The 16,625-nt window shown below is 54.7% G+C and overlaps 3 protein-coding genes across 3 annotated transcripts; all 3 read right to left on the reverse strand.

Moving 5' to 3' along the window:
• Window positions 1–1,277: 1,277 nt before the first annotated feature.
• NCLIV_042350 (conserved hypothetical protein) lies at window positions 1,278–5,382 on the reverse strand (the record flags this gene model as incomplete). The annotated part of the gene is made up of 6 exons (XM_003881152.1): window positions 1,278–1,901; window positions 2,036–2,211; window positions 2,765–2,847; window positions 3,303–3,401; window positions 3,706–3,809; window positions 4,168–5,382. The coding sequence occupies 6 exons, from the start codon at window positions 5,380–5,382 to the stop codon at window positions 1,278–1,280; spliced, it is 2,301 nt and encodes a 766-aa protein (XP_003881201.1).
• Window positions 5,383–8,773: 3,391 nt separating this feature from the next.
• NCLIV_042360 (conserved hypothetical protein) lies at window positions 8,774–9,394 on the reverse strand (the record flags this gene model as incomplete). The annotated part of the gene is made up of 1 exon (XM_003881153.1): window positions 8,774–9,394. One exon carries the CDS (start codon window positions 9,392–9,394, stop codon window positions 8,774–8,776), a length of 621 nt encoding a protein of 206 aa, XP_003881202.1.
• Window positions 9,395–12,621: 3,227 nt separating this feature from the next.
• On the reverse strand, window positions 12,622–15,609 carry NCLIV_042370 (hypothetical protein; the record flags this gene model as incomplete). Its single annotated transcript, XM_003881154.1, has 7 exons — window positions 12,622–12,695; window positions 12,986–13,094; window positions 13,525–13,631; window positions 14,122–14,263; window positions 14,803–14,872; window positions 15,125–15,232; window positions 15,479–15,609. 7 exons carry the CDS (start codon window positions 15,607–15,609, stop codon window positions 12,622–12,624), a joined length of 741 nt encoding a protein of 246 aa, XP_003881203.1.
• Window positions 15,610–16,625: the final 1,016 nt, after the last annotated feature.

Raw genomic sequence — 16,625 nt, forward strand, 5'->3', positions numbered from 1 at the left:
AAACACACCTACCTTGGATTCCACCGAAACACCGACGGCGAATATGCTTGTCGTGACCCATGCTCTCTCTTCTCCCCAAAAAGGAACTTTCCACTTTACACACACGCGCAATTCAATAGCCTCTCAAACAGGTGATAGGAGTAAATCACCGACTTTCGAGTCGACTGAAAAAATTCTGGACCTGCCAGTCGATTATTTCCCCCTCCGGAGATCGCGTCCTTACCTCAAAGAGAGGCGGCTGCCCTCGATCTGCTTCCTTACGTTCTCGTACTAAGAAGTTTGGTGGAGTCCTGTGAACAGAAAGAAGCTGTACACACTCTTTTCTGGGAGCATACGGTTTCCGGAGAACTGCGATTAGCAAAAGGTGCTTTCGTTCACGGGGAAAGTGGGGAATCCGAGGTAGAATCCTTCGCCACAGCCAACGGCACTGGACACGTTTCAGAATTAACAGCACAGGGGCTGTGATCCCTCGCGTGTGGAATGCGAAGCAGAAAAGGACCACGAACTTATTTATCAGCTACACACATGGAGCTAGGCCCTGTCCAGGCGATGTCTTGCTTCACGGTTCCCATGGACAGATCGGAGTATAGATCTGATTGCAAACGACACATCCCAGTCACTACCTTATTTCAGCTTTTCGTGCCTCCCGCGAAAAATGCGGCACTGCGTACAACTTCGATTGTTCTCTGTAGATGTCCAGGTTTGTCACCAGTCGTGGCCCGTCATCTCAATCACGCCTGTCTGGGGATGCGAAGGCAGAGAGCCTTGTGGCCTTTCTTACGTATACAGGTATTCTGTATTTGCTGCAACCGCATATGCAGTCCCGCGTTTTCGTTTCCAGGTCTTTGGTGTGTATTCGCCTTTCTTTCAAGCTCTAGACTGCGTGTGCGCTGTTCTCGCTCGTCCGTTGAGTTCTTCGGCTAAGACTTCTTCGTTGTTTCCAAAGGGACAAATATATACTGAAAGCTGGTTTTCATGGTGTTGGCGGGGCAATTGTGGGCGGAAGGCGAGATTGTGATTCACGGGGAACGGGGTAGTGACCAGTCTGAGGAAAAACACTGGAAACGCGTCCCCGTTCTTCCGGTTGTTCACGAGACCAACCACGCACGAAGCTTGACTCACAAACAGTGGGAACTTCCCCTTGTGAGGCGATAAGCGCGTCGCCCTCTCATCATTTTATCTCTCTTGCCGTTTCCTTTCCCACCGCCTCTTTTTCTCTTTGTTTTCTCCCCGTTTCCCCGCCTCGCCTCTCGTGGTTCTTCTTCCTCTCTGCGTCTTTACTCGTCCTCCGAAAGCGAAGAAACACCGTCGCTTTCGTCTCTGACACTTTGCACTTCTTCTTCGTCGGACGCTTCGCCTCCTCCCGACTGGGAGTCTTCCTCTTCATAGTCGACTTGCGCCTCCGACTCGGAGCTGTCGTCTGCTGGCGCCCGTCTCTTGCTTACACTTTTGGCCACAATTCTGACTTTTGGAGCGGCTTTTAGCGGCGGAAGGTTCTTGGGAATGACGGGCGACGCTCTGCCCACAGCGAGCCCGTTTTTACGGCCTTGCGAGTCTTCGTCTTCGTCTTCGTCGTCAGATACGAGGGCAGTTGGTATCGCACTGACGCCGAGCAGCCCGGAAGCGCTCGTTTCTTCGCCGAACCTCTCACGCATGCGTCTCTGGTGCTCACGCAGATCCGCGTGTTCCTTGCTGGGCAACATGAATACAGGCGGAGCACGGAAGATCCCGGCTTCTCGGGCAAGTTCCTCGGCGGTGTCGACGTGACCCGCGCGGTCTCGAACCACGGCGAGAAATCGGGCCAGCGACTCGGACGGCGCAGACAAGAAGGCCTCCCGCGACACGCGATCCAGCTGCTGCTTCAGAACCTGGTACTCTGCCAAGCCTTTCTCCAGGCGGACCTGAGGACACCCGGTTTTGCAGGGGAAAAAAAGCGACACAGAGAGCCTCTTCTGAAAGAAGGCACACACGCCTCCAAGACCAGACCCCCGCGACAACGACGCTGCAAAAACTTTGAGTGCACCAGCAGACTTACCACGTCGGCGAACGACTGCTGGAAAGGCGACGAAGCTTCCGAGAAGCGCAGCCTCTCGAGACTCCCAGTCTTCTCTTGCAGCAGCCGGTTACTGCCAACTTCGTGGGCGAGAGAAACATCCGGTTTCTCCATCAGCCCCAGCCGAGGCAGCTCCACAAAGTCGGGAAGCCGCAGTTCTGCAAACGCGCAAAGCAGCACAGAAAAAAACCCGCCGCAAACGCACAAGAAATCCTGGAACGGTCGCCGGGCTGCGGCGAGACCGAGGGAAAAACAAGGAACGGAACGCTCGCGGATTTTCCAGTCTCCGTTTTGATCCTATTTACACGCGGCGCGACTTTTCCAGCGGCGCAAAAGTGGTGTGAAGGCCAGAGGGCAAAACACAGGAGACACGCACCGACCGTACCCCACGCTAAAAATGCCAACGTTTTCGAGTTTTCGCGAACAACTGAAAACGCGTGAGGCACTCTACCCTCCCCCTCCTGCGAGAAAAACATCGTCAGGTTCTTGCTTTATCGCCCGGAAAAAGGCCTAAACACATCAAAGAGGTCCAAAGACGTGGAACGCGACACCGACGTGTAACTAAATATACGTGTAGACTCGCAGCAGTGCACATGCTCACAGCCTCTCACAGATCTACACCGATTCATAGATATAAAAACATTCGTGTGTGAAATGTAGTTCGCATGCGTTTTCGCAGCGCCCCCCAAAAGGCGCTTTCGCTTCACTTACCATCCGCAGCGATGTTCACGCCAAGGAGAGAATCGCGGACCATCATCTGCGTTGCTGTTAACGCGTACGGCGTATCCTTTTGTCTGAAGAGCGAGACACAAGAAAGGAAAACGCCCCTCACAGGCCACGTGAAAGCGAGAAACGAACCGAGGAACACAAGCAACGCGCCGAGCAGGCAACGCGCCGAGAAACGGGAACCAGCGTATTGAAAGGCCCGTCACATATCCATACATGCATGCGCATAGATTTGTCGATGCAAATGTATGTATGAGTGCATATGACGGTGAACAGAAGCTGGATATATGTATGCGTACATGCGTGGATACTACGTACATCTTTGTACGGGGACAAAGAGTTGCATGGACGCAAGCGACACAGCGATTGACGTGCAAAGCGGCGCGTTTTCTACGCCTTCAAACAACTTCGCTAGATCTAAAGACCTATTTAGAACGATGTCCAGGAGTTCGGAGGTAGCGTTTTCCTTTTTCAGTTGCGAAAGTCTAAAATATATACGAAGCAAGAGCCGGACGCAACTTACGTCGCAACAGTGCGGTAGACTCCGACACCGTGACGCCACATGCTGGGGCTGAGAGACTTGCCGACGAATGGCCAGAACGCCTTCGAAAATGTGTCGAAGCTGTGCGTGTGAGAATCAGAGGACTCCAGCCAAGCAAGAAAGAAAAGTAAGAGACACACAGGGGAGGAAGAGGCAAGAATGCCACACACGCGCACGACTTCCCACCCCGGAAGAAAGACGAGATGTAAACAGCGAGAAGGAACGGAGAAAGAAGGGATATGAAGAGACAGTGGAGCAGAGAGGAAGAGCAGAAGGTGACGCGACAAGAGATGAAAGGAGACTGACAAAAGGGAGCAGAAGAGACAAAAGTGAATCTACGTAGGAGAAAACGCAGCGCGAGCCGAGAAAGTCGAGACAGACTTACGGGATCTTCGCCTCGTCTATCATTCTATCATTGGAGATCAAATCGGATTCGATCCGTCGGAGCTGGTCGAGCATTGCATTCAGCTTGACCTGCGATTTCTTTGTCTGTTCACGGAAGACAAGCAAACAGAAAAAAAAGGGTTCCGCCGGCGCTTCCTCCTCTGGCTCTTCTCTCCGCGTGACCACGGGTTTTCAATTCCCTTTTCTACCTCACCAGTTGTGCCTGCCTTGTTCTCACTGTTCCCTCTCTCTCCCGCTTTCCTCTGCCTCCTGCGCGAAGCCGGCAAGAAAAACCGCCTACGGCTGTTCTCGCCTCACCAATCTCCAGCCTACACCCCCGACACCACGGCGTTGTGTCCCTCTTTTTCTCGGCCAGCTCCGCAGGCTTCCGGCCTCTTGCTTTTTCTCTCTTGACCCCCGTGGCGCCTCGCGTCTCGCTGCGGAAGGCCTCCTCTGAGCTTACAAACGTCACGGGTTCGTCTCTGTTCCGGAAGACAGTGTCGGCTAGCCAGGACATGACGGCTCTTAATGGTCCCTGCGCGGCGGCTTCCGCTGCGGGGATCTCTTCCTTCCTTCTCCCCTTCTTCTCCAAGACGTCGGTAGATTTCCTCTCCAACCCAAAGATCTCCTGAACGCGCAGGTCTCGGTGTAGTGTCCACCGGAAATCTTTGAGGAAGACCCAGCCGGCAGCGTTCGGCCGGCTCCGCTCGAAGGCTTCCATGAGCAGCGCAACTTGTTTGAGAGCTTTCTCGTCGGCCAGGACGTCTCCCAAGTCGCCTGCTTCCTTCGCGAGGCCTCCGCCCTCTTCTTCGTCTCCGCCGTCGTGCCAGTGAACCCGCCCTCGCGTCTTCTCCGTTGGGGCCGTGTTGCGCGAGCGCCTTTCCAGGCGATGGGTGCGCGTGTTCAACACCAACGTCGACGTCGTCGACTCCAAACCCATGTCGCTTTTCAGACTCTGCCCGTCCTCTGGAGTGTCGAGGCGCGTCCGCGGGTCGAGAAGGCCATGGTCCTTGCGCGCGTAGAGATGGTAGTTCCGATTTTTCGGTCCGAGAACCTTCCGCTCCGCAGCGTCGAGCTCCTCCCAGTCGGGACCGTTTCCGTGTGGAGGAAAGAGCGCCGTGTCTCCCGACGGGTGCATCCACGCAGTTCGGGCGCAAATGGCCGTTTCCGACTCGCTGTTCTCGTCCTGCGGACACCAGCGGCGCCGCAGGAACCACGTGGGGTCGCCGGCCCTGCCGGATGCATGCATGCGGCGACCTTCCGACCCCCAAGTCGACAGGTTCGACAGCCCCGTCGCGTGCGACGACCGCGAGCTCGAATCGCGTCCATGGAGTGCCCAATCGTCCTTCCTCCCAGCCTCCAGCCGATCGGCATCCCCGCGGAGGGCCCTCTCCTGGCCTGCGAGGACGTCGTGAGTGAGTGGAACGACCGTCGGAGGAAGCCGCCCTCGACTCTTCACGTTGGCTTCTTCCGGAAGATTCAAACCGATCATGCGCTCGCGGAGCGTGTGCAGATTGTAAATCCGCCCCGGCCGCAAGGCCTCCCCGGCCTTCGCCTTCTCAGACACCTCCTGGCCGGGTGCAAGCAGCAGCGAAGGCCCAACGTCCTCGTGCGCCTCGGCGTCAGCGACAAAGCGCGACCCGAGAACGCCCGACGGCTCAAACGCCGGCTCCTCCATGGCGAGTGCGGGGAAGGGGAAACCTAAGGTCGCCTGGCCTCGCCGCAGGGGGGCGAGGAAAGCGGCAAGCGAGCCACGCTAGAGAGGGGGAAAAGGAATGCAAAGAGAAAGCTGAAGGATATACGGCCACGACGCAGAAGAAAGGCGTGAGACGGGGCCGAGACAGCGGCACGCGCAGTGAGGAGGCGGGGGAGTCGGTGCGCGCGCCGGGAAAGGAGGACGAGAAAGCGAGAGATCTTGCGAGGCGGACGAAAAGGTTGGCGGAAAGCGTAACAAGCTTGAAGAAGCGCAGACAGGCAGACCTCGAAGGAAAGCAGAAGTCTGCACGCGTTTCCAGGGTTGACGGACACAGAACCCCGCTGCCGCCGAGCTGCCAGGTCCCGATACACCACTGACTCCCCCGCCTTCGACTATCTTGCGTCTGCCACCAGTTCGTCTTCGATATCGCCTTCGAGTTTTCGCTCCTGTCTGTAAAAAGGCTTCCTTCGTGCGCGGCCGCTCAAGCAGACAAGGGAAGAAGACAGCGGCGATCCCGGCCCGACGCCCGCTGTCCTGTGAGAGGCCTTTGCGCGTATGAGACTCCACCGCCACGTGAGTGGCTGACAAGTCGCTCGGAAGCCGCAGACGAAACCCGCGGGTTTTTGAATCTCGAGAAGCCTGGAGGCGTGATATCCGTTAGTCAAACTCTCGCGCGCGCCGTGAACCCGTGGCGCCGAGAGGCGGTGCGTGGAGGTTGTGAGGAAAGTCGAGAGAATCTCGCTGGAAGACTCTGAGAATCCCGTAGCGGACAGTCGAAGTTGACAGGATGGCTGTAGAAAAACTGAGAGCGTTTGTCCACTAGCAAAGGGGAGAGAGATTGCACGCTTCTCGGGTGCCTCGGCGGCAGAGTGGCCAGCGGGGGATGATGTGCCCAGACAAGCAAAGAGTACGAGCAGCGGAAAAGACGCGCCCGCCAGCGGAACTTGCGGAAACCGATCAGTTAGTGGACAAATAGCTCTTGGACTCCAGACTGGGAAACGGGGAAAAAACGGTTTTTCCCCAATGTGCTGCAGAGAAAAACGCCGCTCTCGCGTCTGCAGCCGAATCGGCGCGCGCTAGACACCTCAAACGGCAGTCTACCAAGCTCGCGTGCGCTGGATGCTCGAAGCATGTCTTGCGAAAGGTTTTCGCTCGTCCTTTCGCAGGGAAACAGCACGGCGGAGAATCAGCGTCGTCAAAGCGTTTGAAAACAGAAGAGATGGTTTGGACAAGGAGAAAGGACAGAACATGGGCGAGTCTCTCATGGAAAGATCTCGTCTTGGGTGGAGAGTCAAGTGACGCTTGGCCCCCCCGGTTCCTGAAGGCGCGGTGAGGCGACAAACTGTCGCTCGTTTGTCCCTCGATTCTAATCCATGGGCTGTGCACAAAGCGTGGCAGAAGGGCCATTCAGACACACAGATCGTCTCGCAGAGAACAGATTTCGCCAAAGGTATGTCGGGCTGTGTGAGGGGAGACGCTGCGGGGGGCTCTCTCGCGCGACGAGTAGTAAGCAGTCTGATATCTCACTCTCACTCTCGCTTTCCGGGACTAGCGCGACCGCAGCGAAAAAATCGAACCCCAGTCAAAGTCTACGCAGAGAACACCGCTGAATGGCTCTGGTTCGGCAACGCCTCTCAAGCGATGACTGCAGTGCATGGCGGCACCGCTTCTTCGGAACACAGGGGATCGAACCTCTGGCGTTCGAAAGCAGCGGTGAAATCGAGAATGCGAAAAGTGCCAAGGTCGAGGAGAGACTCTCAAAGGACTGTTCAAGACTCTTCCGTTGTTTTGTGTCTCATGTCTGTTTCAGGCTGACCACGCCTTCGAAGGCACATCACCGGAGAGACTCGCAAACGAAACCTTGCGAACGCCTTTGACAGTTGACGTCAGACCATTTCAACGGTTTGCTCCACCTGTCTGCTTTTTTGCGTGGACCATTGGAAAAGGGAAGGTGTTTCGGTCACTCTTGTGGATTGCTCGTTTTGCACCGACAGAGTTCTGTCTTTAAAAGTGCCTGGCTAGGTCGCGCAAAACCTTGTCGTGTGCAAGTGACACGGGAACTGACAGGCATTCACTGGAAGATCGGACTTCTCAATGCAGTTTTCCTGGCTGATAACAGTTGCTTTTTTGAGAGAAAACCACGCACACGGGAAACTCGAAAGGTTCGCCGGCAAGGCAGTCGCAGCCGCACTGGCCATGGAGGACGCACGGGGAGAGGTACAGTTTGCCGCCTAACCATGTACGTCCCTAAGCAATTCCAAGAAGCAGGTATTCGAGAGAAAGAACTTCGAGGGGAAGATGCATTTTCTGCAACGCGAGAACCCCCGCTGCACTGCAGAATGACTCGGAGCGCCGTTTGCGAGCGTGCTTTTGTGGCAAGAATGTGTGCATTGCTTCTTGGTAGACGGACACGAATTTTCTGTCCAATCCTTTGCTCCTAGAAACGTGTGGACGTCCTGACTCTATTCTCGCAAACCAATTGATCGGGGTACGACGATGCGTCTAGCAGCAAATTTGTGTGTCGGATAGTGTGGCGCGAGCATTGCGCGGCGCAGTCGAAGCAGTCATGGGGTTTTCCATTCTATTTGGTCTACGCAAGGAAACTTCGTTTTCGCCTGCGTCGAGAAAACTGCAGTGAGCGCTGGTCACTCTTAAGAACGAAAGGCCATCGGACCTCCACCGGATTCGGCGCAGGCATGATCACGGATACGCCGGAATGGCCCATGCATCTCTTTCGGTCGCATTATGCCGACAGTGAGGTTTTCGTTCAGCGCAGGAGCTGTGAAGCTGTTGACTTGAGAATGCTCGAGTTGGCAACTGTTACACACGATTGAAAGCCTTAATGAGAGAGTGAACCATTGGTGCCTTGACAAGGCCGCAGAACCGTCGATAACAGAGGCACTCACTTATGCCATGCGGGCGACTCAGAGTGTGTCACATGAAGACGATAATTTAAGAGATAAGAGAGCAGTGGCCAGCAGAAAAAGCAAAGGGTGGTGCCGCCTCGGGAGCAGTACGTGGATACCCTGTGCGACACCAGACGTAGGACTAGGTGAGTGAACCAGAGAGCCGATCCTCCGGAGCTTCCGAGGGTTCGGGTGCCTATCTCGGAATGTTCTATAATCGAGCGAAGGGAAGTGACCAGGTGCAACATGCAATACCTTCTCGTTCTTTCGCGTTTCCTTTTACCCCTCCTCTTCCCGCTGCCTCGCCGATGCTGCGGCTACCCACGAATGCTCTCGCGCGACTTCACCGTCCGGTGTGGTGGTTTCTATGCCTTTCAGTTTTTTCCCCCTTGTCACCTAGTCCTCGACGTTGCCCTTGCGTCCCTGTTCGTTCCCTTGTATCTCCAAACTCGCTCTATTCCTCACACTCACTTCGATTGCGAGCTTGGCAACAGGGCGGGTTCGTCAGCGCACTCGGCGGTCCCCTTGTTGACACGCACCAGCAAAGTGTATCTCACCATCTTCAGGGCGGTCTCGCGGTTCGGCGTGCCGGTGGCGGTTTGAACGGGCGTTGTATCCATGGCGGAACAGGTAATGGCAAAGCATGCGCGGCTTTGAAAAGTTGTAGGAATCGTTATGCTTGCATCGGCACCGGTTTTCGAAGTGGTGGCTCCGGCAACAATCTCCGTGATGCTGACCACCGAGCCATCGGTGGTGTACGCCTTTGTAAAAGCCGAATCCGGCAGAGGGAAAGCGCATGTGAACTTGCCGGTCTGCCCCGCGACGAGGTCTAACGTGCAGGCTCGGTTATGCACCGGTGCAGAGCACTCGGCGGTAGAGGGGAGTGCCGTAGTTACCGTGGTAGTCGTGCTGTTCACGGTTTCTGACGAGCTATCGACGGGGTTTTCGGAGGCGCCGTGCGCCAGTGGAATTTGTGGTAGCAGTGCGGGGACCGTGAGCGAAACGCTCGCCAGAGTCGACAGGCTTACGAGAAGAAGCAAGGCAGCTCCGGGGTAGGAGCGCGAACGGCCTCTGAATGTCAGAGCCATTGAGGATGGAGAGAGACTAGAGGCCAAAAGGAAGTGACTCAAGAGGCGAAACAGATTCTCACGGGGCACCTGGCGGCCGCGAGAGGCAAAAAACCGGCTGAACGGGGGAGAAGCGAGACACTGCTCCGGGAGCCCACGGAAGACCTGTTCTGACACACTGCGACGAGAAAGGACGGAGGAATTCACTGGAGAGAGCCGTGCCTTTCCGCAGCCGCTTGGAAATTTCGACCAGGAAGAGAGGGGCAAAAGGAGGCACGGCTAACCAGAGGGCGCCTTGCCGGCAGGTCGATCTCCGGCACCTAAGTACGTTCAACTCTTTGGCAACACAGTGCTGGAGGAAGGGAGTGGTTCTGAGGTTGGTACTGCGTCTGACTCGAAAAAGCGCTAGGGCCGCCAGCTGCTGTCCAATTGCCCCAAAATCCCTCAAAACACACACCCCTGTAGTCGGTCACTCTTTCGAGCCTGTGCGCGGCGCCAGGTTGGAGGCCTGTCACTGGTACGCAGCGCCTTGCGCCTGCGAAAACCTGAAGGCTTTCGTTCGAGGGGAAGGAATTCACCAGGAGCACTCCGGACGTGTTGACTGGGGAAACGACGGAAACTTATGGTACGAGACCGGCCAGTTAGGACAGAGTTTTCTTGGCAGGATGCGCAGAGAAAGATTGACCTCTCGCGACACGCTCGACACTGCCCCGTGTATATACAGGCGTCGAGCGAACGGTAGTGGCATACGCAATGGGAACACACACACTGACAGTGGACGGGAAACCAAGAGTGAGAAATGAGAAACGCTGTTTTACGGAAGCCACTCGTTTTCAAGTGAGGCTTTTCTCTGCTCCGTGGATCTCGCGGCGCGCGGTCTCTCTTTGTTCCTTTTTCTGAGCCCTCACCTGCGCGGCTCCGGTGACGGTGTGCATAGGGGCCCGGCGGCGATCCCCTGCAGTGCGCCGAACTGGCGAGACGTTCAGCAAGCCGGTCCCGCTCTCTTGTTGGCTCTCTACTGGAACTGCGATGGCTAGGAAACTGAAAAACAGCAAAGCCCATAATTCCAACGCATTCTGGAGCCTGGTTTTCTGCCACAGCGTCGTCCGATTCAGTTCTTGGAGGAGCAGGGGACTGGGGCAAGGCTCGGTTCGCCGGCGACAAAGAATTGAGGAGCTGAGGTGGGGAGGCGAAACAAGTCCCCCGCGGTGTCGATCTCGACTGCTCTGGTGTCCCCGCCATAAAACAAAAACTTGTGAAGTTCAGGGACAGTTCCCTTTCGCGTCTGAAGGGGCAGAAGGACTCACTGTAGGCAACTCGTGGAGTGATGCACTTCCACAGCGGTTGGTGGCGAGGAATCCTTTTCCAGGCAACGGATAGAGGCGGAGGCGAGAAGTCAGCGACCGGTGCCACGCTGCAGAGAGAAGACGAGCACGTCCGGATATCAAAGGCCTTCTCTCGTAGACGCCTGATGAGAGTTGCGTCGTCCCGTTAGCATTTCACGCACTGTGCACGTGCCCCAGTTGAAGTCAAGCGGCATATCGCACTTAGCGTCGTTTCGAACCGTAAATCGCTCCAGTTTCTTTCGTCTGTTTGCAAAAATATGAGAAATCGACTGGAAAGCGAGACTCACATCTGCGTGCTGTTGTCGCTCGAGGCGTGCTCCTTTCGGCGGGACCGGTGCTGCAGGGAGGGTAGGTTCGTCTCTATTTTGAGGTACGCATGGCCCCCGACTTCATGCGAGGGTATATACGGTCAAATGATCCACCAGATCGAAAAATAACAGCGCCTGCGAGGCAGTTCACAGTCTAGCCCTGTCTCTTGTTCACGGTTCCAGGTTGTATGCAAGGAGAGAGTGTGCCCATGATGCCGTGCAACTAGAGAAAGCGGAAGAACGACCGCCCCAACTAACATACCTGACGTGAAACGAAAGAAAGGGGAGGACCGACAGGAAGGCTGACTGCTGTAAGTGTCCTTGCACACACGTGTTAGTCTTAGCAGCTTGATTTCCGTACGGAATCAACAGCGCTGGTTGCCAGATGTCCAGGATGCGCAACCCTTGAAATAAGCTTTCTACGAAAGACAGCCCCGCAGGCCTCTCGAGGAAAGCCGAGCCATCGTTGTTTGTACTACAATCGAATGTCCTACGCTTTTCCTTCGAATTTGGTTCTGGGTGATGTGTATCGCTACTAGGAATACGCATCTGCCGTCGTTCTGTTTTTTCGAATCGTGGTTACCACTCTTTCAGTTCACTTTGCAGGTAAACTCCCGCCAGGGGACGTGCTCGCCACCTAAAGTACTGCGGTACAGATTTACAAGACAGCCGCTGATTCTGCTTGCAGCGCAAAGGTTGTGCGCCGCAGCCCGACAGACTGTAGTATAGCCGCGTATAGGATTGAAGGAGGAACACATTTGTCCACCAACTGGAGAACATTTTACATAAGCTATTGCTTGGCACAGAAAGGCTCTCTCTTGAACAGATCTGCGGAAAGAGGAACCTGTGACCTGAGCGAGCGGAGCTTTCTGGAAGCCAGTTTCCGGTGTACGTACACCGTAGCGGAGATGTGGAATCCTTGTTCGGGGCACCGTGTTTCTACCTTGCACTGAGATCTGTCGATCGCTCTCTGTTCATCTTTGTGCCGGTCACGTTCCCCCTTGCTATCTGCTTCGTACAACTGTTCCCTGCTAGTATAACCCCGAGACGGACACGCCTATGTATCAAGATCGGCATATTTAATCTAGTACCCACGTTGACACCTATACGAATCAACTGCTTCTCTTCGAATCTGTGCACGCTACGAAACTACACACACTTCTCTAAAAGAGGGGTGAATTTATGTACGTTTCTCTTGCTCTTCATCGTGGCAGTTTCTTCCTGTGTTGAAGCACGAAACGCATCGGGTGACGTGTCACCCTTTCCTGTTCTCACACGATTCTGAATGGTTTGAAAAAATGTTTCTCGCTTGCCTGCTCGTTTCTCCTCGAAACGTCCGCAAAGCCTCCGTGAGTACGAGCGGATACTTTCACGAGAGCCCAACCGCGTTTTCGCTCCAAAACTCCACCTCCCTATGTACGTACACCGCAGCACTGTCTGTCAGCTTCCACCTCCCGCGGACAACACATGCCGGCCGATTCTGTGTATCAGCACAGGAGTCTCTTCGCTACAAAACTACAGTGGTTCCGCTTTTCAGCTTTCGGAAAACAAGATGATACAGAGACGAATGGAAAGTCAACGTGGTTCTCTTCTCTTAATCGGCACGGAGGTCCATGAGAGTCTTCTCGATCCCGCTCTGGCTGATCATCACCACTTCAGCCTGGTCACCTGAACAAACAAGGCACGCACGCAACGCTCAAGGAATGCGCTGCCCTCTCCAGACAAAAAACGCAACGCTTCATCGAAGTCTTGTCAATTCTCCGTTCACATCTGTTGTGAAAAAACACTTTATACGCGCTTCTCAAAAAACGCGTTCTGAGCTGTCCTCGCGGCCTGAGTGCGAAAAGGATATGCATTCGTTACCTCGCAAGAGAAAACAAGGGAGGAAATGCCCACAAATAATCGTGACTGCCCCGGAGAAAAAACTCGACTTGTGCTTCACTCCCCACCATGCATACCTGTGAAAATATCGCGCTCTCCCGCAGAGGCAACTGCACTCTTGATGATGTCGACGACCTGTTCTCTAGTCAAAGGTGCCTTCTCGCCTTGCTGATTATTCCGGGAAATCTGAGCGCAACACACCGGTGTGAACGTCTCCCTTTTGTGTGCAACTGACCATACACTACAGATATATATATATATATATATAAACCTATTTTTTGACGCATCAATACACACATACGTACATATGAGTCACGAAAATAAAGGGAAGCGATACAGCCCTCCTGACTGTTGCGAAACTCTCCACAGCACAAAGCCTTCTTGTTCAGAGTAAACGCGCGTGTGTATGGGGTTGGCGACAAAGACATGCGGAAAATCCCATCTGCTGTGCAGTCGACCGTCTCTGGAAGCTTCGGGTTGCTTCCCGCGTTTCCCCTTCACCGTTTCTTTTGCCTTTTCGACATCCACATTCTCTTCCCGATATTTGACCTTGCTTTTTCTCGTTTGGGTCAGGCCGTGCGCTCTTGTGGAGAAAAGAACGAGAATGTCGACGCACCTGGTTGTCGAGGACGGGCATGATGAGGTGAGCGCCGGTACCCGCGCAGTTGTACCTGGCAGCCTCAAAAGAGCCGATCGCGTCGTAGCCATACACTGCACCTTTCCCTGAGCGAGAGAAAAAAAGAGCCATCTTGTATGCATGTGATGAGGCTCTCTCTCTCTCTCGCATCTCCAGATCCGCCTGCATATAAGTACTTCTACACGTATTTCCAGCTAAACACCTAGTCTGCGTCGAGGGAATAGTGGAAACCGCTGTCTATCGATGTGCCCGTTTGGAATTCGACACTCTTCTAGCAAGTCCTCCATGAGCCGATACAGAAATCATGGCGCAACAAGGTGTGGAAAAAACTTTGCGCGTCGGCTCCTGTCCAGCTGTACAGACACACCTTGGGCCCTCCCACAGTTGCACGTGTCCCCACCTCATACACGTGTATCTCTATATTTATATACACCGCCGTACACACCTACCAAACCTATATGTATATATGTATGCAGATGCACTTGTATTAGTGAGCCTAGTCGATAAGGAGACATCTTTGCGCGAGTTGCAAGTTTTCTTGAAAATGTGGATGCCCAGATGGCCCGTTGTTTTTACCATTTTCGTCGATTCCGCAGAGGACGTTGAAGGTGTAGAACGGGAAGAAGCGACGCGAGTAGAGCATCGTCGACAGGAGCTGAGCGATTGCGTTCAGGCTCGGAGGATGGCGGTGCTGGTGCGTGTACTGTTCGATGCGGATCTACCGACACGGGACAGAGAAAAAAGGAGAGAGCAGATGGGAAAGGAGAAGACGCTCGAGACGGAGCAGCGACCACAGCTGAGGAAAGGCCAAATGCTTCAGCTTCTCCACGCACCTTGGAAAAAAAATGCGAAGCTTCAAACCTCATGACGGGGATGCAAACACAGACGCGTCTGCTGAACCGAAGGGAGGGGAAGGGAGCTCAGAGCGCCACGCGAAAACCGAGAGAGACGAAGGCAGAAGGGACGAAACGAGGAGATAGAGAGAACCCAACGATGGAAGACACACAATCCGCTGAAACAGAGTTCGGAGGGACGAGAAAAGAGCGGAGAAACACACCACGCATCTTGGATAGTAACGCAAAGAGATGTCCCGCGAAAACACCTTGAGATCGTTCGATGCCGGAGATCGTTTCTAGCGGCGAAAGATATCCTGTGCCGATCTTCTCCCTGCTTTACACCCTGGGAGTTTGTCTTTCTTCGACCGTCTGTCGCTTCCTCTCTCTTGCGACTGCTCCGAACAGGCGCCCTTCTTCTCACCTGAAGGAGGTTGTGGAGAGTCGTCTTGTCAGCTTGCATGCCGGAGGTCGCAAGGACAACTTTGTCGGTCCTGCGCGGAGACATGCATCGAAATCGAGGTTGCTCCAAAGAAAAAAAACTCGGAAACATCCTGCCCTTGTCGCCTTTCGGCGCAGAGACAAAGGACAGGAGAGGACTCTGGGCAGCGCATATGTTGCTGCTCGGCCCCCTTCTCTCGCGTTTTTCCATAGCTTCCCGTCTCCGAACCTGCCTCCCCGTGCTGCTTGTTTGCGTGTTTTGACGAGGTCAATTTGCATGCATTCTTGCCGCCTCTGTCGCGTACAGTTTCGTGATTTTCGACTGGAAGCGCGAGTAGATGGAGAAGCCGGTCGATAGGCGCGTGTCTCCCACAGCGACGGCAAAGTCCTCGCCGGCGACGCACACCACCGTCCTGCAGAGGAAAAGGAAAGAGAAAGGAAAAAGCTCAAAACGGGGGAAACCACACGTGGAAAACCTGTCAAGACCTCCAAAAAAGAGAGAAGGCACGGAGGAAACCCGAACAAAGAGAAGAGGCACGGCCGAAACAGACACGCAACGGGAGATATCCGACGGGCCACGCCATGGAAGAATACCGAGCAGTTTCTCCTTTTCTTCCTCTGTCTCTCCATTTGCGTCCGGTTCGTTTTTGTCTGCTTACCCTCCATTGTTGACGTAGGGGCTGAAGCGGCGCTCCATCGGCGCTGCAAGAGACACCGGAAGCGAGCGTTCCTCCGCCTCGTCGTGGAGAGGCCGCACGGCCGGCAAAGGCGAGGGGCAAGGCACCAGCATTGTGTAGAGACCTGCACGAGAAAGAGAAACGGAGACAACCGTTTGAGGAAAATCCAGAACCGACTGAGTTCGCCGACGACTACGGATGTGGAAGGAGAGAAGGGCGGAGAAAAGGAACAAGGGGGCGAGCGAGGGCGTGGAGAGGAGACGAGAGTGAAAATCTGGTCAAAGTGCCGACGACTCGAGACCTCTTCACCCTAGACACTCGGCTTTGCCAGCTTGCCACCGAGAGTCGAAAGAACACATGGAGAAAACACACCAAAGCGGAAACGGTCTCGGCTCACAAACACACATCGCCCACGTGCCTCTGGATATAGCCCGCCTTGTCCGACGTGCATATATTTATAGAGAAACGAACCCGCGGAGTACACCGCTTCCAGAGCGATGCATACCACTCACACACACAGCACCACACTGCACACGCCAAAGTGTACATACACGCGGGAGATCGGGACGGAGCACCTGTGGAGAGACCGTGCGAACGAAGACAGAAACGAGGAGAGGCGCGCAAGTCGCACACAAAGAGGCAAAGACTGCCCTCGCCTTCGGGGATTTGCCAGCCGACAGCGTTCGGTGTTTTCAGAAATAATGGGTTATCCCCTTTCCCCCCTCTTTGGAGTGTATGTACACGCGAGTGAAGGAACCCGGGATGCCTTTCAGACGACCGACAGAACGGCCTCTCGCATGCGCTAGCGTTTCAGCCGCCTGCCGTAGAGTTTCTCACCACCTCGTTCCTGGCACTTCTTCCCCAGAAAAACACACAGAGGCACGTGTCACTCACCGTGTACTGTGATGGAAAGAGAAAAGACAAACTAACGAGAGGCGAAGAAGAACGAGGAGACGAAGAACGAGAAGACGAAGAAGAACGAGGACAAGGCGGCCCAAGCGAAGCCGAGAGAGTCCTTGCAGCTGGCGCGTGATACTTTCGAGGGAGTGGAGAGAGAGAAGGCAAACTCGTCCTTCTGAGCGTTACATTAACAAAGATAAAAAGACGGATTTGCGAAAGAGAGAACAAA

This window comes from Neospora caninum, chromosome IX, assembly GCF_000208865.1.
Source record: "Neospora caninum Liverpool complete genome, chromosome IX".
NCBI classification, from domain to species: domain Eukaryota; phylum Apicomplexa; class Conoidasida; order Eucoccidiorida; family Sarcocystidae; genus Neospora; species Neospora caninum.